Here is a 24,111-nt window from a genome sequence, read left to right on the forward strand (position 1 = left end):
GAGGAAGATGACCATGCCAGGCTGGTGAGCTGCTCCGGGAGATGCTGCAGGGGAAGATGACCATGCCAGGCTGGTGAGTAGCTCCAGGAGATGCCACAGAGGAAGGTGACCATGCCAGGCTGGTGAGCAGCTCCAGGAGGTGCCGCAGGGGAAGGGTGACCATGCCAGGCTGGTGAGCTGCTCCAGGAGATGCCACAGAGAAAGGTGACCATGCCACAAGAGATGGTGGTGTTGCAGCAGGATCAGCCCGGCGTTGTTCAGAGCAGGGCTGGGAGCTTGGTGCTGCGGCAGCCCTGATGTGGGCTCACACTGCTGCGATCTCCTCAGCCCAGGCTCACGTGCGACACCGGGGCGGGGGAGAAATGCTGGACGAGAAGCTCCCAGATAGGACATCATCCTCTTGCAGCCTCTCACCTGGTGTTGGAGCAGCTGGAATTCCTTGGAGGTGGGTGTGCAGAGCTGCTGTGCCGGGGACGGAGCCGTGGCTGTAAGAGGGGCTGCTCAAGCGGTCTGCGTAGAGGCCGGTGAATCAGGGTTGCCAGGAGGTATGTGCCAGCAACGCCCAACAAGGTTTAATTGCACGTTGCACAATGACTCGGTGTAGATGAGGCCGTTTGGTAAAAGGGAAGCTCTCACCGGTGTTGGCACCCTGCAGTTCGTAGCGATGGTTTTGTCACGAGAAGAAAATGCCGTCTGCTGTCTTTGGGACTGGCGATGGCTGAACTGTGCGAGTGGGGGGAGGTGCAGACCCGAAGCAGTCCCGTGGGCTGGGGTGAGAGGCCCCAGGCTTTGCAGAAAGCCTGTCCTGCCTTCACAGAATCACAGAATAGTAGGGGTTGGAAGGGACCTCTGTGGGTCATCTAGTCCAACCCTCCTGCTGAAGCAGGGTCACCTACAGCAGGCTGCACAGGACCTTGTCCAGGCGGGTCTTGAATATCTCCAGAGAAGGAGACTCCACAGCCTCCCTGGGCAGCCTGTTCCAGGGCTCCGTCACCCTCAGAGGGAAGAAGTTCTTCCTCATGTTCAGACGGAACTTCCTGTGCCTCAGTTTGTGCCCATTGCCCCTTGTCCTGTCACTGGGCACCACTGTCTTGGGAGAGAGCTTCTCTCTGGCAGCCGGGGCCGGGGAGCTGGGACCTGGGAGAAGGCAGGGCTCGGATCGCCTCTTGTCTTGAGATTCCGCCGGAGAGGCTTCGATAAGCTGTGCTAGGACAGCCCACGCTGCTGGCATCGCTTCTTATTGAACTGAGGTCTTCTCGCAAAGCCCTTGTCGGTGGGGTCAGCTTTGGCTTTTCCTCGTGTCGGGAGCCCCCCGTTGCAAGGTGATTTTGCAGGCAGCTCGGGTGCCCCGGCAGCGCGCTGACGCTGCTGTGTGCAGGAGCAAATCCGGTTTTAGTGGGGACGATGGAGAAACACCAGCAGGTCAGTCACTTGAGAGACGGAGGGATCCCAGTGCCAAGGTGTGGAGATACAAACTGCCAACCAGGTCAGGCTGGAGAAGAATAAATTTCTTCCAAAAGTACATTTGAAAACCGCAGGTTTTATTCAACATTTCAGAGAACATATTTTTAGTTTCTGCGGAAGCGATTGAACCAAACTTCTGCTGAGACCTAGTTTGCTCACAGTCTTTTATAAGCACTTAAATCAAACTTTAAACTCTTAAGCAGTACAGGATTGTGGCTGGAGGAAGCCAGGCTATTAATGCTCGGTATCGGTTTATTAAAATGCTACAAGAAGTTTCAGTGTTGGCAGCCTGCGGTGCGGATGCAGAGGGTGTTTTCTCTTGCTTGACCCACTTGCTGAGTTCTGGCTTCATTCAGATCTTCATTTGAGAGGGACCTGGCAGTGCTGGTGGACCATAGGTTGACCACGAGCCAGCAGCGTGCCCTGGGTGCCAAGAAGGCCAATGGGATCCTGGGGCGCATCAAGAGGAGTGTGGGCAGCAGGTCGAGGGAGGTTCTCCTTCCCCTCTGCTCTGCCCTGGGGAGGCCCCATCTGCAGGGCTGTGTCCAGTGCTGGGCTCCCCAGTTCAGGAAAGATGAGGAGCTACTGGAGAGAGTCCAGCGGAGGGCTACGAGGATGATGAGGGGACTGGAGCATCTCCCCTACGAGGAGAGGCTGAGGGAGCTGGGCTTGTTCAGCCTGGAGAAGAGAAGGCTGCGAGGGGACCTTAGAAATGCCTCTAAATATCTGCAGGGTGGGGGTCAGGAGGATGGGGCCAGACTCTGTTCAGTGGTGCCCAGTGACAGGACAAGGGGCAACGGGCACAAACTGAAGCAGAGGAAGCTCCAGCTGAACCCGAGGAAGAACTTCTTCCCTCTGAGGGTGACGGAGCCCTGGCCCAGGCTGCCCAGGGAGGCTGTGGAGTCTCCTTCTCTGGAGATATTCCAGCCCCGCCTGGCCGCGGTGCTGTGCAGCCTGCTGTGGGTGACCCTGCTTGGGCAGGGGGCTGGGCTGGGTGACCCACAGAGGGCCCTGCCAACCCCTGCCGTGCTGGGATTCTGGGATTCATTCAGTGAGAGATTGCTGGTGTAGGAAGGCTTGTACGGCCATTCCGGGCTGTGAATATAAACAAGACCCGTGGCAATGGGCTTTACTAGTTCTAAAATTTCAGCAGTCTTTAATTGTGGTCAGTGCCATTCCCTCAGAAAATACTGTGTTTAATAAAGCTTTGTACGTGCAATATGCATTTTTCAGCTTTTCTTTCTTTTCTTATATGCCTAGCACAGTGGAGTTAATTTATATACCTAAGTACATGCTGTTTGATTTTAATTGAATAACGGTTTCCCTCCAACTATAGCTTATCATACATCACCAAAAAAAATAATAATAATTTAGATTTAAAGAATAGTGTAATCGGGTTTGCTTCAAAACGGCCCTAAAAAGTGCAAATGTAATTGAAATGAGAATTATTATTAAAATAGTTTTTCCTCTTACCGACTTCGATAACGATTAAACTTGCTGGTGTAAATCAGTAAACAGAATCAGGGCGGTCCTGCCGTGAGCTCCCCGCCGTGCGGTCGCGGAGCGCCTGCGGGTCGCTGGCAGCCGAGAGGCTGGAAGTGCCGGCGGGCGTTGGTGAGGGAGCAGCCGCCTCCGTCGTCTCCGCGCTGGTGTCCCTCCTGCGACCGCTGACCCTAGGGTGTAAAACCGTTGCGTTGTCTGTACCTAAACAAAAGCAGGGTGCAAATCCAAGAGAGCAAACGGGGTGAGAACCTTCAACGTGATGATGTTGGCCTTCGGCTCAACCCTGACTTTCAGTACGTAACAAGATGTGCCTGGTGGCGAGGGCTGGTGGGGACATCTCCGCGAAGCCTTGGCTTGGCAGCCCGGCTCCATCGCACCAGGGCTGTGGAAATAACGGAAAATCAGCGGCGAGGCAGGAAAGAAAGGCAGCTCACGCTGCGCCGACTTCTGCGAAGGCAGCTTCAAGTTGTGCGGTGGATCGTGGCGGGTTTGGGTTGGTGGGGGTGACAGCTAGTCAGGGTAAGGCCACGTCCTCTTCGAGTAAATGAGCTGCCCCAGAGAAGAGCTTGTGCCTGTTCGTGTCGGACCGCAGTGCGTTGTGCTTCAGGCGTGTGTGTTGTCCCGGAGTCCTGCTGGCTTCCCCAGATTGCCAGTGCCTCAGCCAGGAACGGCAGCCTTCCGAGGAACGGGAAATTTAGGGGGTGGGGGGAAGCTCTGTTTTAAAACCAAAGAAGTTGCCGTCTTCTCCGGAAAAGCCCTCGCTTTTGTGTGATGGGAAGACCAGGCAGTGCTGGAGGAATTCCAACCTTTGATGTGATGAAATGGAAGACTTCAGGTTACCTTCTAGATTAAATCTTTATCTTATTTCATTCTGGTGTGGCTGCTGGTAATGGTTGGACTCGATGATCTTGATGGTCTCCTCCAACCCAAGCGGTTCTATGACTGACAGACCAGTCTGACTCTAACAGCAGTCGTTACAGCATAGACCTCCATTGCCTGAGCAGCATCCAGGTGTCCTTGTGTGTTTACAACGTTCTCTAGGGATGTTTAACAAGTGTCAGCTTCTGTGCCAGGAGCGGCTGGTTCTTGATTCGGGGGCTGAGCGTCTCGTAAGGCGTTGGCTGACAGTTGCTGGCAAGTTATGGTGTACGTAAGCGATGCCAGTTGATGCGTTCTGTAAGGAAAACCTGTGAGTAGCACCGTGGCACCTTACGCGCTCAGAGAAGAGCCTCAGTTTTGGTTCTAGGTGAAGCTGCCAGAAGAGGTGGAGAGGCCCCGACTGCGGTTCTCCGACACTGGAGGGTTCCTCCTTCAATCTTCTCAGCTAAGGCTCAAGACTGAGAGCGTGGGTAAAGCCAGTTGGAGGAAAAGCTCTGTTAGGTCCCTTCTCCCTTCTCAGGGCATTCAGTTGTGCTCCCAAACAGCACAGCCCGTTGGATTCCTGCTTGTCTGACTGCCACATCACCGTCTCCTTTCTCTTCTCTCTCCAGGTTATTTCCAGGATTTGTTGAACAAGTCAGAAAAGGCCCTTTATGATGCTTTTCCAAGCATGTACGGAGAACTGTACACTCAAAACACGAAGGTCTTCAAGGACTTGTACAGCGAGCTACGCCGCTATTACCGCGGCTCCAACATCAACCTGGAAGAGGCCCTCAATGAGTTCTGGACACGCTTGCTGGAGCGGCTCTTCAAGCTGATGAATCCCCAGTACCATATCACAGACGAGTACCTGGACTGCATGGTGAAACACGCGGAGCAGCATAAACCCTTCGGGGAAGTTCCCAGGGACCTGAAGGTGAAGGCGACCCGAGCCTTCATCGCGGCGCGCTCCTACGCGCAGGGCTTTCTCGTGGGCAGCGACGTGGTCAAAAAGGTGTCTCAGGTATGTTGGGGTTCTTCCTTCTCCTCCATTATCGGATTGGCAGGAGGCAGTTGACTACTGCTGTTGGGAGAGTGGGGTTTATTTTCCTTTATGTTTTCATTACAAAACGAGCAATTTTCAATTTCATGAAACCAATCGCTTGAGTGTCACCCATCAGTGGAAGAGAGCAGAAAGCCTGGACTCCTGCAGGCACTGATAGGGCAGAAGAAGCGAGGTAGAACTTGTTGTGCGTCGGTCTCTACCTCATTTTAACCCGTGCAGCGGAGGGCCGGGGAGATGTCGGTCACCCGGGCTATGGAACCGTTCTGCTGCTTGCCTGGATGCCCCGAGCTTCCCCAGCGGGGGAACGGGACGCCTCCGAATCCCGCCGCCTTGCCTTCCCCCCTGACGGCGGCACGGCGCAGGGTGCGCAGAGCTGCCTTGCCGTGAGCGTGCTGGCAATGCACGCAGAGAGCCGCGTGTCAGCGGTCGGCGGTGGGAGCGCTGGCTCGGTCTGTGTAGCCATGGAGATTTGTACAGCTTCTGCGCACAGGGAGGGCGAGTTTGCAAAGTGCGTTGGGATCTGCAGGGGTGAAAGGTGCTCTATAAATGTAAATTAAGGTGGCTGAACCCAGGCTTTCAGGAGGAAGGAAATTGGCTGCGTTCTTTACTGCAGAAGCAGCCTTTCAGAGCCAGAAGGTGGTGATTGTCCTGAAAGGAGATACTCAGGCTTTCCACACAGGTAGAAAGGAGAAAATCCATGCTAAAAAAAAGTGATTTGCGTACTGCATGCGGAGATGGCGGTTGGCAGGTACGCGAAGCAGGGCGGGATTGAGCTGCAGATGTGAAAATACGGGATCGCAAGGCATTTCCTGGGAAGGTAACGCGTGGCAAGGCGTAGCAGAGGACAGTACTGTTTGGAGCAGCAAATCCAGGCTTTGATCCCAGGAAGATCACTGTGGTAGCAGTGACAAATGCTTTAGTTTATCAATGTGGGACTATAAAACTGTTCAGCTGCCCACAAGCCTTTGTACATCTCATTAACGCCGCGCTCTCCTGACGCTTAAAACAGATGGAAGAGGAGAATGAGGTAATTTCAGGGGGGACCAAAGTAAAATATTTTTCATAAATCCTCTGAATGGCAGAGATTTCCAGCTCGATGTGCGGGATTCTGCCTGTAGCGGGGTTTGGTGGGTAAAGCCGGCTGGCAGGACAACTGCAGTCGTGGTGTCCACGGAAGTGAAGGACCTGAGATACCAACACGTGGCGTATTTGTCCCCTACCTTCATGTAGGCTTCTGACCATTGGGTTTTGATTCCAGCCCCCCCTTTCCGAGTTCTCCTGCTTCTCTTGGCATCGCTTGTCAAACGGGATGCGGGGCACGCGCCCAGCCGGAGATCCTCCTCTTCCTCTGCCTCCCTCCAAGCCGTTCCTCCAGGACGGAGGGTCTTCCAGGAGGGTCCCAGCCATTCCCCTCTCGTACCAGAGCCCTGCCCGGGGTTGCTGTGAACCTGGTGTGTTGCTGGTGCAACGCAATCCGCGTGAACCGAGTCAGGAAGCCTCAGCAAAGGGAGCTGATTTTGGAGGGAAAGCCAGAACTGGCCCGTTTCCCCTGCCTTCAGGAATGGCTTTAGTACTTCAGGCAAGAGGGGGTGAGAATGCTGAGGTGGGAAATCCGTTTGATGGATGCCCTCCGCTGCCTCTGAGTGAAAAGGCGTGATTTACCCACTTTGCTGTACCAGATGTGGGTTTACACTAGTGCCAAACAGATGTGAAGTGCTGAGCTCCATTCGCAACTGGTGCTTTGGGTTTAGTCATTTTTCAGGTTGCTTTGTACATTGTATTACAGAATCATGGACTCATTGAGGTTGGAAAAGACCTCTCAGACCATGAAGTCCAGCCGCCAACCCAACACCCCCATGCCTGCTAAACCACATCCCGAAGTGCCACGTCTACACGGTTTTTGGACACCTCCACTTACAACGTTAGGAGAAAGCGTAGAAGACTTTTATTAAGATCAGAGATGGGGATTCGACTTTCCTGTCAGCTGATAGCAGCGGTCTTTAAAAATAACTCTTTGAGCTGAATTTGCTGAGGGAGCTGTGGTGAGTGTTTTGGTCAGGAAGTCTGAGAAAGCCTGTTTAAGTGGACACTAGAAATAAATCACCTAGCTTTGGGCCTCTGAAAAATCAGATTACTTCGGTTTTATTTGTTTGCAAATCCCAGAAAAACTGCTGATTTCTATTAAAACCCTCCTGGTTCTGGCTTCTCAGACCGTTCCAGTTCAGTGTTTGCCACCCGTACCCTCTCGCTGTTCCAGGTCCTTGTGCAGTGTCGGCATCGCGGAGCATCCTAGAGAAAGACTCGCGCCGCTTGCCCCATTTTCTGGCTGTCTTAAAATGGGGAAGAGCCTGCCCTGGTGGAGCTTCAGGCAGGGAATTCATGAGATTTCTTTAATCCCCGCTGCCTCTCCACTGTGCCCAAGGGGTGTTTCTTCCCCAGGCTCCAGCCCCAGGGTCTCGTAGGAAGCCGTGGCTCCGGGCAGCCCGTGGCTGGTGGGCACGTGGGGTTGGGAGCATGAGCTCGGCGTCCCGCTGGCGATAAATAGCTCGAGGGCAGCCGGGGAGAAAATGGCAAACCCATTTTTCATCTTTATTGCCGTGCTAGCTCTTAAGGCAAAGTCACCCTGGCAGCCTGCAGGCTCTGACACCAAGATCTAGAGCTTTTTAGTGCCGCGGTCCCTGCCGCCAAGCCAGCCCCGCGCCGACAGCGGCTGTGGGCAGGGTCCCGGGGGTCCCGGGGCACGCGTCCGGCTGGTCGCAGCCCAGGCGGGGTGGCAGGGCCGGGGCTGGGCGCGTGGGTCAGTGCCCAGCCCTGGCACGGGGTTGGGGTTACTGGTGTGTGCCACGCGTGGGTGGGGGTCTTGGGGCAGCATCTGGGTGTTGCCGTTCAGGTTGTGTGTTTCTGTAACTGCCCTGGTGAGGCCTCATCTGGAGTACTGTGTCCAGTGCTGGGCTCCCCAGTTCAAGAAAGATGAAGAGCTACTGGAGAGAGTCCAGCAGAGGGCTACGAGGATGAGGAGGGGACTGGAACATCTCCCCTACGAGGAGAGGCTGAGGGAGCTGGGCTTGTTCAGCCTGGAGAAGAGAAGGCTGCGAGGGGACCTTAGAAATGCCTCTAAATATCTGCAGGGTGGGGGTCAGGAGGATGGGGCCAAGCTCTTTTCAGTGGTGCCCAGCGACAGGACAAGGGGCAACGGGCACAAACTGAAGCAGAGGAAGCTCCAGCTGAACATGAGGAAGAACTTCTTCCCTCTGAGGGTGACGGAGCCCTGGCCCAGGCTGCCCAGGGAGGCTGTGGAGTCTCCTTCTCTGGAGATATTCCAGCCCCGCCTGGACAAGATCCTGTGCAGCCTGCTGTAGGTGACCCTGCTTCGGCAGGAGGGTTGGACTAGATGACCCACAGAGGTCCCTTCCAACCCCTACTATTCTGTGATTCTGTGATTCTTTCAGCGCAAACTGCAGGTTTTCCCTGAAGCTGCGCGATGCCAGGTGCGTTTCTCATCATCGGCGTGAAGCAGCGGCCAGCGAATCCCTAGGGAAGGAGCTCCCTGCCTGCTGCGTGCCGGGGCGAGAGAGAAGAAACATCCCAGTTTGGGGCAGGACCCTTTTCTTTCGTTGTGGCGTTGGCAGCTGCCCCAAAGTAGCGTTTGCTGCGCGGCGGAGCTGCGCGTGAGCAGGGGAAGGAGACCCGCTGCCCGCCAGCCTCTGCCGGGAGATGCCCGCGCGGCGCGAGCCGCCGCCGTGTGCAGCCCGGAGAGCGAGGTCATGTGCCTGGAAGCGCGTGGTGTCGGTGAAGGGAAGCACTGGGAGCGAGGAGGGGAAGCGAAACGGAGGGGAAGAATGGCAAGGGCTGAGAGATATCCCCTCATAAAACAAAAGGAAAAAAATCTTTACTAACTATAAGCTTTTTCACGGAATCCTGCAATTCATTTTAGCGATGGAGTTTGTCTATCAGTACAGTTTTATTTAAGCAATGCTGTCTCTCACAGTACACTTCAGCCTCATTTTTTAAACTTTTATGTTAGTATAAGGTAAATGGCAGCTTTCCTATTTACCCTATGAGTAATTTTTCAACACATGGTGGGTCAAGCTGCATTTGAATGGAAACTGAATTCCAATTAAGGAGGCCCAAAAATAGAATTTTTACAAGTGTTTTTAACAGTTAAATGAATGTGCTGGATACATAGAGAAAATAACATTTATCTAAACATGCTTTACATTTCCAACAAGTCAATGATGTAACAAAGACAGTATGGTCATTCCTGGTCCTCGTGTCCTTGAAGACTGCAGCCATTTCTCATACCCAGCTCTTTTCTATAGCTTGGAAGGACTTAGTGGACTTCTGTCTTCCAGATTCCAGTTGCTTTTTGGGTGAACTAAGCATAAAACTGATCTGACTGAGTAAATGAGCTGAAGAACGTAATCTCCTTTCACACACTTTCAAAACCACTGTGCTAAAGCAGCTCGAGTGCCATGAACTCCTGCCCCATGTGCTCGGTGGCACGTCCCCATCCTTTCGATGGCCGATCTTTACGCGGAATGTCAGCAGCAAGTACATGCAACCGTAAACAACAGTCTGTTTCACTGAAAGGGTTTTGCTTTGCTAATGAAATTAAGCATTTATCTAAATTGGCCTTCTCTTGATCCTGAAAGGACAGTAGTAGTGTAGTGTAGGTAAACAGATGTTATAAGAATGTTGTTCCACAGCATGGGCAATAGCCCCCTATCACCCCGTTGATTTCCTTTGCGCTGGCTGTTCTCCCACCTCTCGCTTCGGAGCTTTCGGTTTTTGCACGGTAGAGGCGTGTGTTCTTGTGTTCCGACGACGACTCAACAGCAGGACGCGGTTGTGCGGAGACTGGCTTTGCCCCAGGGAGCCATCAGGTGCCACGGCAAATTCACTCTGTCTGGGAGAAGCTCTCGTCTGGGATCTGCTCCCACCAAGGGAGGTAGCGTTTTCCTGCAGGGAGAGCATGTCTAGGCTTGCATGGGGTTTAATCAGCCTCGCACCTTCAGACAGGCGCAGAGGCTTTCCAGAGAAGGCCGAGAGGATCCTGGGGTGCATCAAGAGGAGTGTGGCCAGCAGGTCGAGGGAGGTTCTCCTTCCCCTCTACTCTGCCCTAGTGAGGCCCCATCTGCAGTGCTGTGTCCAGTGCTGGGCTCCCCAGTTCAAGAAAGATGAGGAGCTACTGGAGAGAGCCCAGCGGAGGGCTACAAGGATGAGGAGGGGACTGGAGCATCTCTCCTACGAGGAGAGGCTGAGGGAGCTGGGCTTGTTCAGCCTGGAGAAGAGAAGGCTGAGAGGGGACCTTAGAAATATCTGCAGGGTGGGGGTCAGGAGGATGGGGCCAAGCTCTTTTCAGTGGTGCCCAGTGACAGGACAAGGGGCAATGGGCACAAACGAAGCAGAGGAAGTTCCAGCTGAACCCGAGGAAGAACTTCTTCCCTCTGAGGGTGACGGAGCCCTGGCCCAGGCTGCCCAGGGAGGCTGTGGAGTCTCCTTCTCTGGAGATATTCCAGCCCCGCCTGGACACGGTGCTGTGCAGCCTGCTCTGGGTGACCCTGCTTGGGCAGGGGGTTGGACTGGGTGACCCACAGAGAGCCCTGCCAACCCCTGCCATGCTGGGATTCTGTGATTCACACATGAAGCTAAGGAGAGGGTTTTGCAATGAAGTTGGTATGTGTTTGGGCAGGTTCAAATCAAGCTGGGTGGGGAGCATGCGGCGTTGAACACATCCTTATGTATTTCAGATATTACTTTCCAGTATTCCTGTCTGTTATTATGTTTAAATCGCAACCCTTCAGGGATAAAAACCCGTAGGTGTTCTGAATGCAATAGAAATAATGTGGGCAAGCAGTTATGTGTCTCCCATGTTCACCTGCTGGTTAAAAGTCAATTGAATCTGGTTTTCGTAGGATTGGAAGTTGTACCAGCTGGAAATAGCTGCGTCAGATGGACAGAGCAGGGCGTGTTGAGCAGGCAGGCGGTGGCTCGCCATGTCTTCCTCCCGAGGGAGAGGAGCGAGACAGCAGTCTCCCTCCACGTGAGTCTTCCTCGGTTTAATACCTGGAGGCAGTTAGGCGCTAGGCAGGAATGCGAAGGCGCAGATCCTCCCGGTTAGAACCATAGCATCATTAAGATTGGAAAAGACCTCTAAGATCATCAAGTCCAGCCGTTAGCTGCGGGCCCTGCCCTCGGCTCTGGTGTCCCTGGCAGGCTGTGCCACCTTCCACAGCCATCGGCATCGCTGGCCACCGAGGGATCCGCCGCCGACTCCGCTCGGTGCTTCGCTTCTTCGCGTTGGCTGCGTTACCCCAGACACCTTTTTTTTTTTTAATTTCTTTTTCCGAGCTTGCAAAATGGCCGTTTGGCTGCTGGGCTGGCGGGGGTGGACCCGGGCAGCCCGTGTGGCCTGGGGCTTGGCACCAGCTCCGGTTTGCCGGAGCGCGAAGGGCAGGGGTTTGGCAGCCTCCGTCCTCCCTGTGGCTGTGGGATGATGATGGGCTTGGTGAGGCCGAAGGCTCGCTGTGCTCCAAGGGCTGGTGGCTGTGCCTTCGCGGAGCGAAGATGCAAAATAATGACTGAAGTGATTATACAATTCATTAGGCTTTGAAAGAATCCTACTTCTGTCAGCCCCGCAGCTGGTTCTTTCAGAGCTTTATTCTGAAAGATGGGAAAGCTTGGTTCATTTAACACACGTCAAGGTGCTAATTACATCGGGGCTGGCAGCAACATGCACAAGGCAGCTGCTGACCGTGTGGCGGGGAGAGCGGGGTCTGCTCCCCGCGCAGGGCTGGGAGCTCCGGCACCTCGGCTCCTTTCGCCGGGGACACGCGGCGCCCGCGGCCCCGCGCTCGGAGCAGCCGTCGCCCTGGTCTCCAGCTTGCGCACGCGGAAGGGCAAAGAGCAGCAGAGCCCTGCTCTTTTTTGGCCGTAGTATTGGAGGGCCCTTCCGTGGGGAAACTGTAAAGATGAAATGTTTCCCGATGTGGAATTGCCGGGTTGCAGTTTCCCCACGGAAGGGCCCTCCAATACTCCACAGCCTCCCTGGGCAGCCTGGGCCAGGGCTCCGGCACCCTCAGAGGGAAGAAGTTCTTCCTCGGGTTCAGCTGGAGCTTCCTCTGCTTCAGTTTGTGCCCGTTGCCCCTTGTCCTGTCGCTGGGCACCACTGAGCAGAGTCTGGCCCCATCCTCCTGACCCCCACCCTGCAGATATTTATAACACCCGCCTGCCTTCCCCAGCGCGCGCGGCTGATCTGTGAGTCGAAGAGCTGACGTGTTCGCTCTTAAACGCTCTCCCAGAATGAGTTTTTCACAGCTGGCAGGAAAAACTTCCCTGAACTTTTATCACCTGCCTTTAAAATAAACCTGAGAAGGTAAGGGAGGGTGCTACATGCCCAGGCTGCGGCTGCCTGCGTAGCTGCGCTCAGCCCGCGGCCGCGTGAAGGTCTCTGGCTGTGGGTGCCTTCTGCCTCAAGCCACCCGGCCACCCCGGAAAGCTGCCTGCTGTCCTTCCCTCTGAGGGTGACGGAGCCCTGGCCCAGGCTGCCCAGGGAGGCTGTGGAGTCTCCTTCTCTGGAGATATTCCAGCCCCGCCTGGCCGCGGTGCTGTGCAGCCTGCTCTGGGTGACCCTGCTTGGGCAGGGGGTTGGGCTGGGGGACCCACAGAGGTCCCTGCCAACCCCTGCCAAGCTGGGATTCTGGGATTCTGTGATCCGCTGGCTTCAAAGCATCCCTCGGTTTGGACACCTGAGTTGCCTGGTGTTGCTGGGTTTGACTGGTGCTTCTGGAGGCTGGAGTGGCCGTTCAGACAGTGGGTCCTTCTCCCTGGGGGAACGCACCTGAGAGTTCTGGAGGTGCGTTCTGACGTCTGTCTGACGGGTCCGGAGGTGTGTTGTGTTCAGCCCCACCATCTCCGCGTCACGCGGACACGGTGCTGCAGGTCCCGGCGCCCACCTTGGGTCTGCGCTGCTCCTCGGAGGTCTGAGCCGGGAGGGGACCGGGAGAGCGGCCGCGGGGCAGGGAGCTGCTGCAGCTCGGTGAACACCAACACCGCGCCGCAGAGAGCTCTGACCTCACGCTCCCTTGGGCAGAATTCTTACAGGGGACTGAGCCCACAGAACACCGACATGTTAGGGACCACCTCAGCCTTGTCCCTCCGTCACCGACCTGCCCGTGTCCCCGCGACGAGCCAGGGAGGCTGGCAGCACTTCAGCAGCCTGCAGTTTTCACCCATCTTTCTCCATTCCCAGATCTCTCCCCCCCTGCCTAACTCCGGCTGCCCTGGGAAGCAAGGCACAGATGGCTCTCAGCAGCCTGGGGGTGAATGTGCAAGGGGAGAGGGGGGGTAGGAGAAACACCAGCAAGAGCTCAGCTGATTTTATTGGTGTTAAATGCCTTTCAGCTGCACTTAAAGGCCTCTGAAGGCCAAGGAGTCCCATCACATTGCAGCTAGGCTGCAGGTTCTCATTTGCTTTTAAGGCAGGCTTCAAAAGGATGAACGGATTGGGGGTTGGTTTCTTTGTGTGGGTTTTTTTTTTTTTCTTTTCCTTGTTTGAAGCCAGCACTTCAAAAGCAGCATCAGCAGCTCGGCTGCAGGTTCTGGGCGCCGAAGGAGGTGGCCACGTCCTGCGGGGCGCAGGAGGAGCCCTGGACCTGTGGATGTGGCACTTCAGGACATGGTTGAGCAGGCAGGGTGGTGTTGGGTTGGCGGTTGGACCTGATGATCTTAGAGGTCTTTTCCAACCTTAATGATTCTGTGATTCTCACCCCTCGCAACCGGCCGGAGCTGGGCATGCTGCGCCCAACCGCACGCCGTTCTGCTGCGGTACTGCTGCCATTAACATGATTTTCCAGGTGCCTGTGGCTTCCCAAAGCTGAACCTTTCTCCAGCACTCAGGAAGCTGGGAGGGAAAGGGAGGATCATTGCTCCATCAAAAAGACGCTGTAGCTCCTGGACATGACTTACAGAGCTTGTCCCAGCTCTAGTGCCTCTTTGGTTGCTGTTCCCCAGGGCCTTCCTCTCTGCATCCCGCACCTTGGTCTTCCCAGCCAGCTTTTCAGGAAAGAATTGGCTTGGATAAAGAAATGCTTTTTGGAGTGAGGAGGCTGTAGCAGCTTTTAGCTAGAGGAGACAGAGTGCTTGTGAAAACTCGGCAACGTACAAGACTTGTAGCATCACTTCCATGGTTCTTTCTGCGCCCTAATATTACTCAGGGTGTTTCGGAGCCTCTCGAATATTTGCCAAGAAACCACACCTCTTCTTTTGCACCTCTCTGTTCTTCTGTGTGACCTGTCCAACGAGCTCCCGGCTCAGAAAGGTAAAAAGTTGTAGATTCAGAGAGGTCCAGGGTCAGGCAAGCAGGAATCGCATCCCTCTTTCGCATCCCTTGTGACTTGCACCAAACCTGACGCTGAAAAGAGGTCCACGAGTCAGTGGGTGTTGTTTGGAAAACCACCGTATAGCCTGGGTGGGTGCTTTAGCGGGAGGAAGAACAGAAATGGGTGGTGCCGAGCGAGCAGTGTCCCGTGGCTCTCTAGAACAGGCTTTTGTTGTCCATCAGCACGTGTAGCTGTGGTCGATGGGCAGCGTCGGTTGGACATGCGAGTCACGAGTTTGATTTGCTCTTTAAAGGCACGGGGGAAGGGTGAGCAGGCTTCTTCCTGTGTTCTGGAAAAACCAAGCCCGTTTTGACCGGAGCGCTGCCCTGAACTGTGCTGAAGTTACGTTCTAGGTGCTGTGAAGGGGAACTTGGCTCTCCTCGAATGTGTCTTGGAGTAGGTGACTGCTTGTTATCCCTGTGTTTCTGTGGTTCTCTGCTTGGAAAGCACATTAATAAAATACATGGCAGGAGCTTTCTGCTTCTTAGAAGCCTTTCACACTAGGTGTTTTCTAAATTGGCTGGGGGGTGGCAAGGAACCCAGCTAGTGACTAATCCCCCAGCCCATCCTCTCAGCAAATTGCTTGCGAAAGTCATTAATTTTACTGTAATTGATTTAAACATTGCTCAGGAGGAGGAAAAATGAGGGAAAGAAGTGCCACTCTGAGTGCTGAGAGTTAGGTGTTCTCAGTTTTCCGCTGTGTTATGTCCATGTGTGCCTGTTCTCTGCTGGCCGCCGTGCAGACGCCGGTGCTGAGCAGTCACAGAATCACAGAATCCCAGCATGGCAGGGGTTGGCAGGGACCTCTGTGGGTCACCCAGCCCAACCCCCTGCCCAAGCAGGGTCACCCAGAGCAGGCTGCACAGCACCGCGTCCAGGTGGGGCTGGAATATCTCCAGAGAAGGAGACTCCACAGCCTCCCTGGGCAGCCTGGGCCAGGGCTCCGTCACCCTCAGAGGGAAGAAGTTCTTCCTCGGGTTCAGCTGGAGCTTCCTCTGCTTCAGTTTGTGCCCATTGCCCCTTGTCCTGTCGCTGGGCACCACTGGAAAGAGTCTGGACCCGTCCTCCTGACCCCCACCCTGCAGATATTTAGAGGCATTTCTAAGGTCCCCTCTCAGCCTTCTCTTCTCCAGGCTGAACAAGCCCAGCTCCCTCAGCCTCTCCTCGCAGGGGAGATGCTCCAGTCCCCTCATCACCCAGTCGCGCGGGAAGCCCCAGCTCCGCAGTCGCCTCTGAGGGTGACGGAGCCCTGGCCCAGGCTGCCCAGGGAGGCTGTGGAGTCTCCTTCTCTGGAGATATTCAAGACCCGCCTGGACAAGGTCCTGTGCAGCCTGCTGTAGGTGACCCTGCTTCAGCAGGAGGGTTGGACTGGGTGACCCACAGAGGTCCCTTCCAACCCCTACTATTCTGTGATTCTGTGCACCGTGCAAACCCACGAGCTCCAGCTCCACCCGAGACACAACACGAGAGAGGCCCCAAAGAGCTTTTGCGCTGGCGAGGCGCTTGCCGCCAGCCATTCGCATCTGGTCGGGTGGCTCCGCGAGCGAAGCGTCGGCGCATCGGGCGTTGGAAGGCAGCCATGGAAGAGCCCAGAGCCCGGCTCTTGCTGCGAGCCGCAGTCACGGGATAATACCTGATGACAGCCTCCTTGAAATGTCAGCGCTGGTGGTGGAGCGGGGCGTTTTTACGAGGCAGCCACCTGTTCCCCTCACATTACCTCATTGCTACTCAAATCTGCTGCTGTAGCCCCAGCTGTAAAGTAGTTTTAATTAAAATGACTCGTTGCCTAAGACCGATTTGTCCTCTGTTTTGGGGATGTCTTAGAAGATCGTGCTTTTTCCTCATCACTTTGTCCCTGGGCTTGCCCTTCGAGGGGCTGTACCCACGGATGTCACTGGGATCAGAACAGAGAGTGTGGATTTTGGGTTGGGCTAGATGACCTCTAAAGGTCCCTTCCAACCCAAAGCGTTGTATGATTTTAACTGAGCAGTGACTTAGGAACAGTGCATTTTTAAGCTGGTCTTGGCTTGGTTTTACGTATTTATTTTTACCTCTGACAACTGAATGAGGACTGCCCTGGCTCCAAGCCAGATCTCTCGGTAAGAATTTTTTTTCAGATCTTTGGGAAACGGCTTCTTCAATGTATTGTGCGTGTTCTCTTGACATCTTAATGCAGTTTTTAGGTCGCTGAGCTAAGAAAAGACCATAGGTGCCTCTAAAGTTAAAGGAGAACCATGTCTCCTCAGAGGAGAACGAGGCACAGGCTGGGCCAGGTTGATGGTTGGTTGATGGTACTTGGAGAAATCAATTATTGTCGTGTGCTGCCTTCACGCTGTGCCGGATCGTGTAGAGATGAAGAAATTCTCTTGGCTTTCACTCCATCTGCAGGAGTTTGCGTGCTCCTGCGTTCAGGCTGCCTGTGATGGTGAGTAGAGGACGTTGCTCATTGATCTACCAGTTGCTGCAGATCTGCGCTGGGAAGCCAGTGGGGCTGTCCATCAGGAGATGGCACCCATCGGCTGTCGGGCAGCGGGGTAGCTCGCAACGGTTTGGGTTCTTCTAAAGGCTGAAGGGTGAAAGCAGGAGCAGAAGGGAGTGAAGATGTCTCGGTGTGGAGGGGGAGGTCAGCTTGGGCTTGGCTGGAGAAGCTGCTCCGCTCTCCTGGTGCGGGTGTTCTTCTGGTGTTTTGTCTGCCTGAAAAAAAACCCTGGGAGTTTAATTCAGAAAACTGATCCACGAGGACCAAGAGACCTTTGAAGGGCTCCGTTCCCTGTGTGAGTCCTCTGAAGGGATGGTGTAGGGTCAGGGTGGGGAAGGCTCTGGCAGCCGCAAGCCCTCGCCCTCCTCTGCCCTGTGCGGAGCAGAAGTTCACAGGCTGGATGGAACGACGAGGAGCTGAGCTGTGGCCAAGCAGAACATGCAGAAAATACTCTCCCGAATTCCTGTTCCTGCCCTCTCATCCCTCTGTTCTCAGCTGGCCTCTGCAGCCTGCCTGTGAAAAAGGGCCAGCAGAGGAGCTTGGAGTCATTCTTTGGGGGAAGGGAGTGGTGCCTGACCTCTTCCACCTGCAAAAATTAATACAGAATCCCAGAATCCCAGAATATTCGGGGTTGGAAGGGACCTCTGTGGGTCACCCAGCCCAACCCCCTGCCCAAGCAGGGTCACCCAGAGCAGACCGCAAAGGACCTTGTCCAGGTGGGTCTTGAATATCTCCAGAGAAGGAGACTCCACAACCTCCCTGGGCAGCCTGGGCCAGGGCTCTGTCACCCTCAGAGGGAAGAAGTTCTTCCTCATCCTTCTCCTTTCTGCCCGGAGACTGAGTTGAGCACTTGGCACCTGCCGGCTTCGGCAGAGGAGAGGCTGTGGGGCAGGGGAGCAGGGCGAGGGTCCCCGTGCCCGGGACAGCGTGGCACTCCGCTGTCCCCCGAGAGCCAAAGCCACCGTGCGAGAGCAGCAGGCGGGCACCTCACGCACCACAGCTCCTCTCTGACGTCCAGAAATGATCCTTGCTGAGGTGCAAGCACCGCTCTTCCCCCCCAGAACCTTACAGGAGCTGAGCCTGAACCTCAGGGGCTGTTGTCACCAGGTGCCCAGCGTGGACGCTGGCAGATGTAGCTGGGGCCAGGTGGTTTTGGCTGGCTGGCAGCCGGGGGGACGTCGGAGGGAGGTGGGCTGCGGGACGGCAGGCAGCTGCCTGCATCACGGGGAGCCCTGGCAGCCGCCCGCCGTGCCGGGGGCCAGATGGAGTAGGTGGGCACCGAGGAGGAGGTGGGCACTGCTGCAGCTCGGCGTGGTGGCCGGGCACCGGTGACACACACGAAAATAAACACGGAGACCGGGACAAATCCTGCTTAAATTCTCTAAACCACCCGGCTGCTCGCTGGTTCTCACCAGTCCTGCGGCGAGTCCCGGTGCTTCGAGGCAGGATGCGGTGACGGGGCGTGCCGGGAGAACACGGGGACAAAGCGCCGGCGGCAGGATTTGTCCCAGCGAGGAGGTGGAAAGCTCGCCGAGGAAGCGGGGCGAAGCCTTGGCGTGCGTGGCGTTTCCCCGCGAGGCTCGGCCCCTCCGGCCACGCTGCAGCTCGGCACTGATTTATCCCCCAGCATCTCCAGGCTTCTGCTGGTGGCCAAGGTGGGGAAGCCGTCTCCATTCGGGGTCTCTCCCTGAGACCTGGAAATTTTTGCCCTGGTCCTGGAGAAGGTTCTTAGGAGGTTATTTTGATGCGTTCCTGCCTGATGAAGCCCCAGCACCATCCAGCACCTCTTTTCCGAGGCTGACTGGACGCGGGGTGCTACCAGGCAGGCGGTTTCGGGGGGGAGGAAGCTGAGGGGTTTTCTCCCTCAGCTTCTGGGAGTGGGCTCAGCGCGTTTGCACCCTGCCAAGGGCACCTCCGAGCTGGATCTTTGTGGAGTTCCCCGGAAGAAACTTCAAGGACTGCGTTCTGAGTGTTTTTCACAAATAATAAAGGGGTCGGGGCAGTTCTTGGCATTGCAGCGTGAGGCTCGGGGGTTTTTCCGCGTTGAGGTTTGCCCCTTCCATCACTTCTCCCCCTTTGGGCTCCCTGTGAGGGCCGGGTAGCTGGGACCGAGGGAGACTTGCACGCGGGCACTCCTGTTTATTTTTGTAAATGGTTTTGAAAGGATGACAAGGGAATTGCAAATGGGCCTGAGCGAAGGCAGCAAAAAAACCACAAAGGACAAAACACTTTAGCACTGAGACGGCGGAGCGCTGAGCTCTGCCAGCGTCTCTGCGGGGGCTGCCGGTGTTACTCGTCCCTCAGCTGGCACTGACGGCCCCTGGCCCGTGACGGCTGTCCCACAGCCAGCGGGCTGGGGCCCTGGAGATGCCGCGGGGGCTCTGCACCTGCGCTGCCTCGGGGACCATCAAATGGAAGGTGGCGAAGCCGGCATGGCGTGCGCTGGCCCTCCTCACCGGCCGCCTGCGGCTCCTGAAGCGCTTCCAGGGAGCAGTCAGCCCCCAGTGTGAAGTGCTCTCAGCTGCCTGTCTTTCTGGGATTGTTCAAGTCTTCCCCCAACACCGTCCTCCCTTCCAAAGATGCCAGCTGAGACCCTTCGGCGCCCAGGCCCCTGCCGTGCGTCCCCGCGGGGAGCCGGAGATGCCGTTCGTGGTGGGACACCTGCGTCTGCGGGGTGGTGATGACAGATCCCTCCTGCGGAAGGGGCATGGTGGTGGCACTGGTCGTGGGGGTCCCAGGGTCCCGGTTGCAGCCAGCGGGCAGCCCAGGCTCTCCTTGTGGCCACCAGACCTGGCTGGGAGGGGGACGGAGCTCCTGCATGGAGCCTGGGGTTCAAACACAGCAGCTGCCTCGGGGGTCCCGTCCTTCTGTCAGGGGGGACACCCTGGGGAGGGGAGGCCATGAGAGGGGACGGTGCTGCCTTGCTGATGGCACCGCTCTCCTTCGCCCCGGGGAGGGGGGAGTTGGGCCACGTGCCCCCCGACCAGCCTGCGCGCCTGACTCCGGTCTGTCTCCCCCAGGTACCTCTCAGCCACGAGTGCACTCGCGCCATCATGAAGCTGCTGTACTGCCCGCACTGCCGGGGCATGGCCAGCGTGAAGCCGTGCAACAACTACTGCCTGAACGTCGTGAAGGGCTGCCTGGCCAACCAAGCCGACCTGAGCACCGAGTGGAAGTACCTCATGGGTAAGGTGGCCTTCCTCGGCACCACGCCGCTGGAACTCTCTGGGGCAGCGTGTGCCAAGTAAAGAATCACAGAATCACAGCATGGTGGGGTTGGAAGGGACCTCTGTGGGTCACCCAGCCCAACCCCCTGCCCAAGCAGGGTCACCCAGAGCAGGCTGTAGAGGACCTTGTCCAGGCGGGGCTGGAATATCTCCAGAGAAGGAGACTCCACAGCCTCCCTGGGCAGCCTGGGCCAGGGCTCCGTCACCCTTCGAGGCAGGGCACACGTGCTGAAGACACACAATGTTAGGAGGCTTAGGGCCAAGTATTGGTTAATAGTTCTACACCAATTTTCCATTTTTCCTTTCTGTAGCACCCCAGGAAGTGTTGGTCGGTTTGTGGTTGCACGTACCGTCTGCAGGAGGTGACCTCTGTCCCTCTGCCGCTGAGGGTGGCTTCACCGACGTGCTGGGAAGGGACAGCTGTCCCGTGCCAGAGGAGCACGAGCATGCCCCTGGGCAGCAGTGAACATGAAGCGACGTCTCCCAGCAAGCCCACCGAGGGGCCAGCAGCTCATCCCGCCCGGCAGGAGGGTGAGCTTTAGCTGGGGTGGCACGGAGTCTGACGAGAGGTGTCTCTGTCTTCTTCTACTAGATTCCCTGGTGGTAGTGGCCGATCGGATCGACGGACCGTACAACGTAGACACCGTGATAGGGACCATTCACATGAGGATCGCTGAAGCCATTTCAAACTTGCAAGAAAACAAAGACTCGATCACAGCCAAGGTAGGTGAGGGTACACCGTGTGCAGCTGCCAGGACCAAATGCTCACTGTGCTCGCTGTTCGGCTGAACTGAAGGAGGTGAGGGATGGCAGAGACCAAATGCCCGCTCTTAATGACAGGAAGCCACCCACCTCACACAGCCAAAAACCTTCTCGAGCATTTCCAAATATTCCCCCCCCTGCCACATCCCACCAGCCTCCTTTAGTACGGACGCACAGGGTGGGACTGCGTAGGCAGCGACTGCGGGAGGCATGGTGCCCTTCGCTGTCGGGTCCTCCGTGTCGGAAGAGTCCTCAAGGGTTTTGGCTGAGCTGAGGCGTTGATGGAAAGCGCACGGTCCCTAGTGACGGAAGGTGGAAACCTTGGGCGATCACGTCGTGTCTGCGGGACAGAGCTGCAATCTGGCAGTCTGTCTGGAGAGCATAAGACAGGCTCTCCTGGTGCTCACCTGTCTTCCAAGAAGCGCATCATGAAGCTCTTGTCTACTGGCCTTCTACTTTCAGTATATTTATCCACATAGCCACAGTCACCTCTGTAGCTGCAGGTAAGAGAAGCTTTGGGAACAAAACCAGCCCTCCAGGGCTTCTGCTTTTTGCCCAGACATTCCCCAAGTCCTGCAGCTGTCCCACAGATGGGGCAGATGAAAGGAGCGGGGCGGGTCCCAACTGGGTCTTGGAGAAAGGAAGGGCCAGGAGTATGGCTTAGCCGAGCACACGTCAAAGCGCTGACAGCAGCGTGCGTCCAAGTACTCGTTTAGGTTTCTTTTCTGACATGAAAGGCCATGTTCTTTCTTCCTTTGTTAGGTGAGACTGAGGTTAAGGCCATGTTCTTTCTTCCTTTGTTAGGTGAGACTGAGGTTGTCCACTTAAAAGCAAGCCCATGACGTGGGAAAGCGTGGAATCGTGTGCAAAGAAGGGTGTAGTAAATCTGGTAAAATGAAAAGGAGTAAATAGTCTACTAGGTGTTCGACAGGAGCAACCAAACACGTTTGGTAAGCTTCTCAGTATGGTCTGGTGACCAGGTGAACGTGGCAGTCTTTGGTCTCCGTCAGTAATGGGTGTTGGTCACCTAAAGCCCCTGGGCTGGCAAGAGGATTGCTTTGATACCACGCTGCGCTGAAGCTGCTACAAGAGCCACTGTCCTGGAGACCTCACAGAATCCCAGCATGGCAGGGGTTGGCAGGGACCTCTGTGGGTCACCCAGTCCAACCCCCTGCCGAAGCAGGGTCACCCAGAGCAGGCAAGACCTCACAGGGCTTTTACCTCCTGACAGCGTGGTCTCCTGCTAACGACAGTAGAAGGCCGATAAAGGTACAGTGGTGAAACCAAATTGGTTTTACTTTGGCAGAACCAAGTTGACAACGCTCTACGTGTGGTTTTCAAGGTGGGGCTTTTTGCACGGAGCGAAGGAGACAGACGAAGAAACTGGCTTGGTGCTGAACTGCCACGGTGGTTGGACCCATCTGGTCAGCAGGACAGTGCAGCCCAGGAGGGGGCTTTCTAGGCTGAATGTCCCTCAGACACACCGATGAGACCCGCTGGCACCGAAGGGACCCTTGGCTAGGTTAGGGCTTTGCTGGTGGCTGTCAGAATCCGCTGATTCAGCAGAAGTCAGCAGTGATCCTCCCCGAGGTCTTGATTTCTCTGCTTTGAGGAGACACAGTGCAAAGTCGGATTCATCGATAGCTTCTGGCAGCACCCTGGTAGCCACAGCAAGCTGGAGGCCATCTTCTCAGATCAGATGGCTTGCTTTGTGAAGGCTGGGGTTTCCTGAACCAGCCTGACGGCGCGAAGGCCCCCCTCACCTTCAACACGTTATTAAATCTGGCTGTCTGGGCTGGTCGCGCAGAGACTGGGAGAAACAGGCGCTTCCAGGGCACCCCTCGTCTCCTCCTGGAGGCAAACTCCAAGGATTTCTACCTTCAAAGTGCTTCTGCTCTCCTTTGGCTACAAACCGTACCTGGGCAGGTACTTAGGATGGCGGGAGGTGCGTGAAGTGAGGGGGTAAGTGGGTTCGGCTTCCTCATTTGCCCCTGAAACTGTCCCCTGCTCGGAGGTGACATTCGTCTGCTGAAGCGTGGCTGCCGATGGCAGGAGTCGTTGGGCTGGTCCCACCTCGGTCTGCTGTCCAAATCAACAAAGCTCACACGCTCTGCACTCTTGAAGCGTGCAGCACGGGTGTCAGGAGTGTGAGCAACCCCCATCTTGCTCTTCCCAGAATTTTATTTTTCAGTCAGAACAGGAACAGGTAAAATGGCTAGAAGGGATTTAATATTGACATTGGGGATTGGTCCCAACGTGTGTGCTGATCTTGTGTTGGTGCTGAACATCTTGCGTGGTAGCAGTGACCAAAACCAGTTACAGTGTGCGGAAAACATGTCCTGGCACAAGAGTAATCTGGCCAGAAACTAAGCCAGAATCTTGGAGATCTTGGAAAGATAAGCATACTTAAGATGAAGAATAAAAAATTAACATAACTGTGGAGTGCTAATTAATTAAAGAAATAGCATCAAAACATGGGATAGAGAGTTTGGTTCGTTTTTCAGGTTTTCCAAGGCTGTGGAAATCCCAAAATCAGCACAAAGGGCTCCAGCAGCGAGGACAAGAAGAGGCGGGGGAAGGTCGCATTGGAAGCGAAATCCTCGGCGCAAGCACTGGAGATGCTGGTGAGTTTGCCCCGGAGCTCCCTCCCCGCCGGTGGGTCGGGGCAGACCACCCCGTGGGCTGCTGAATCGCCTTTGCTGCGGCTCTGAAGAATCACGGTGTGGTTTGGGTTGGAAGGGACCTTACAGGTCACCTCGTTCCACCCACCCTGCCATGGGCAAGGACCTCTTCCACCAGCCCAGGGTGCTCCAAGCCCCGTCCAACCTGGCCTTGGACACTGCCAGGGAGGGGGCAGCCACAGCTTCTCTGGGCAACCTGGGCCAGGGCCTCACCACCCTCATGGGGACGAATTTCTTCCCAATATCTCATCTAAATCTGCCCTTTTTTAGTTTACAGCCGTTCCCCCTTGTCCTATCGCTCCACACCCTTGTAAAAAGTCCCTCTCCAGCTTTCTTGTAGGCCCCTTCAGGTACTGGAAGGCTGCTATGAGAAGATCCAGAAGAAGCTCAGATCAGCAAGTGCTGGCATGACCTAAGCAGATCTGATCCTGCCTCAGCACAGGGTCTAGGTTGCCGGTAACCAATTTCTCAGGGGTTTGGTGCCAAACTTGTCTGAAAAGGCTCCTTGCCATTGGTGTCATTCAGCCTCAGGCAGTCCAGGCTGGATGCTGCTCCCAGAGGTCCTCCACCATGGAGATTTTGGATTCTGTGGGCTTTGAGCTATGGGATCTGCCATGGCCCCATGTTTCAGAGGCTCCTCGCTCACTGACACCTGCCCATCCCACCCTGGCACAGCCCTGCCTGTTGTCAG

At 55.9% G+C, this 24,111-nt stretch overlaps 1 protein-coding gene across 2 annotated transcripts in view; it reads left to right on the plus strand.

The window, feature by feature from the left end:
• GPC1 (glypican 1) overlaps positions 1–24,111 on the plus strand; it is a 195,317-nt gene that overhangs the window by 163,955 nt on the left and 7,251 nt on the right. For both annotated transcript variants that reach the window (XR_012763609.1, XM_075417553.1), the window contains exons 3-6: positions 4,458–4,849; positions 19,771–19,936; positions 20,570–20,700; positions 23,244–23,363. Coding sequence is in view for 1 of the 2 variants with exons in the window: in XM_075417553.1 (XP_075273668.1) it covers positions 4,458–4,849; positions 19,771–19,936; positions 20,570–20,700; positions 23,244–23,363 (809 nt within the window). In the remaining variant the exon portion in view is untranslated. The remainder of the gene's footprint in view (positions 1–4,457; positions 4,850–19,770; positions 19,937–20,569; positions 20,701–23,243; positions 23,364–24,111) is intronic.

Source organism: Opisthocomus hoazin, chromosome 4 (genome assembly GCF_030867145.1).
Source record: "Opisthocomus hoazin isolate bOpiHoa1 chromosome 4, bOpiHoa1.hap1, whole genome shotgun sequence".
Classification (NCBI taxonomy): domain Eukaryota; kingdom Metazoa; phylum Chordata; class Aves; order Opisthocomiformes; family Opisthocomidae; genus Opisthocomus; species Opisthocomus hoazin.